The 1,667-nt window shown below is 54.8% G+C and overlaps 1 protein-coding gene across 1 annotated transcript; it reads right to left on the bottom strand.

Annotated features, from left to right (window-relative positions):
• Nucleotides 1-539: 539 nt before the first annotated feature.
• On the bottom strand, nucleotides 540-1,661 carry LOC103254014 (DNA replication licensing factor MCM7-like; the record flags this gene model as incomplete). The annotated part of the gene is made up of 3 exons (XM_008052201.2): nucleotides 1,618-1,661; nucleotides 919-1,312; nucleotides 540-623 (listed from the first exon to the last, which is right to left on the bottom strand). Coding segments are annotated over exons 2-3 (332 nt in total), but the record flags the coding sequence as incomplete, so codon positions are not given.
• Between the last annotated feature and the right edge of the window lie 6 nt (nucleotides 1,662-1,667).

Here is a 1,667-nt window from a genome sequence, read left to right as displayed (position 1 = left end):
AGCAGGTCGAGGCTGCGGTGGCCAGGAGTGGCCACTGCACTCCAGTCTGGGCGACAGAGCAAGACTCCAACTCAGAAAAAAAAAATCATTTATGTTTTCATACAGACCTTATGTATATAGCCAAAGGATAATTTCATATAAAACTTTGAATGATCTTGTGTAGGAAACAGTTTCATGTCCTGTGACCTGTCACGTGAGGTCAGGTGTGGAATTTTCCACCTCTGTTATCATGTTGGCACTCAAGAAGTTTCAGATCTCGGATTGGTGTGCTCATGGCACACAACCACTGGACCTGCCTCACCCCAGGGAGAGGTGATGGTGAGGGGGACGGCGACAGGCTGTTCTCATCTGGCCACGCTGGGGGCTCGGGAGGGGACCTTGCCTCACAGTGTTCAGGCTCGGTACACGTTGGAGGGGGGGTGGGTTTTGTGCCAGTGGAAAATATACGCCCCGAGACTAACAGCTTTCCAGGAGACGTTCACGGCCCAGGAGACAGTCACGTGCTGGTGACCTGCCTGAAGGGCGCCCAGCTTTCCTACCTCATGAGTTTCATGTCCAAAGGTTCGAACTGTGCAGGGGGCTGCCGGCTGTGCTGATGCACATAGGTGATGTGCTGGGCCAACCTGGGAAGAGGGGAGGCAAGGAGGAACATTCTTTTTAGGGTCACACACCCCTGCCCTAAGTATCCCTCCCTTTGCTCCACCACCGCACAGCATGGTAAGGACAGACTTTCCTTGGGAAATCTTCAGCATTTCAGCCCTAACCCACCATTTCCCTAAGGAACCGTGGACTAGCCCCTGCTGTAACAGGGAAGGCCCTAGAGGTTCCAGGAACAGAGAATTTGACCGATTTTCCAATTCACCTCCCTCCCTACAGAGCATTACAAGGGGATCTCTCTGGGTGTTGAGCTTCATTCACCGTAGGTCATTGTCTCGGTCGGGGCGGTCTTGGATCAGCCAGAGGAGGTCAAATCGAGAGAGCAGTGCAGCAGGAAGCTGTATGTTCTGCTCCAGGCTGCGGCGGGGGTTGTAGCGCCCGTATGCGGGGTTGGCAGCGGCCAGGATGGAACAGCGAGCATTGAGTGTGGTGAGAATGCCTGCCTTGGCAATGGAGATGGTCTGCTGCTCCATAACCTCATGGATGGCCGTGCGATCGGCCTCAGCCATCTTGTCAAACTCATCGATGCAGCACACACCCTGGTCAGCCAGCACAAGGGCCCCACCCTCTAAGGTCAGTTCTCCGCTCACAGAGTCTCTTAGCACGGCGGCCGTAAGGCCTACTCCTGAGGAGCCCCGGCCTGTCGTGTACTGACCTGGAAGAAAATAAGCAGACATGTTGAAAGAGAGACAGAGAACGGAACAAGGACGGGCACAAGCACAGGACAAAAGACACAAGGATAGGGCTGGCGAGGCCTGGCCTGGACTGAAATCACTCTGCCCACCCCTGTCCTTTCTGAGACACCTTAAGATCTGTGAAGCATTCGTGACAGCAACACCCTCTTTCCCTGCCACCAATCCTCTCCAAGACCTGGCCTCCCTACCCACCCCTGCCTTTTGAATAACCCTATTCCTGTCCCTCAGTTGACCTCATTCACCTCTCCCAGGGCTGATTACTCACTGCGGGGGGCCAGGCGATCGATGTAAGACAGGAGCTGAGACTTGGCCACA

This window comes from Carlito syrichta, unplaced genomic scaffold (assembly GCF_000164805.1).
Source record: "Carlito syrichta isolate Samal-C Ts95f unplaced genomic scaffold, Tarsius_syrichta-2.0.1 Scaffold262052, whole genome shotgun sequence".
Lineage (NCBI taxonomy): Eukaryota > Metazoa > Chordata > Mammalia > Primates > Tarsiidae > Carlito > Carlito syrichta.
Note: the sequence above shows the minus strand (reverse complement) of the source record. Positions and strands in the feature narration are given on the sequence as shown.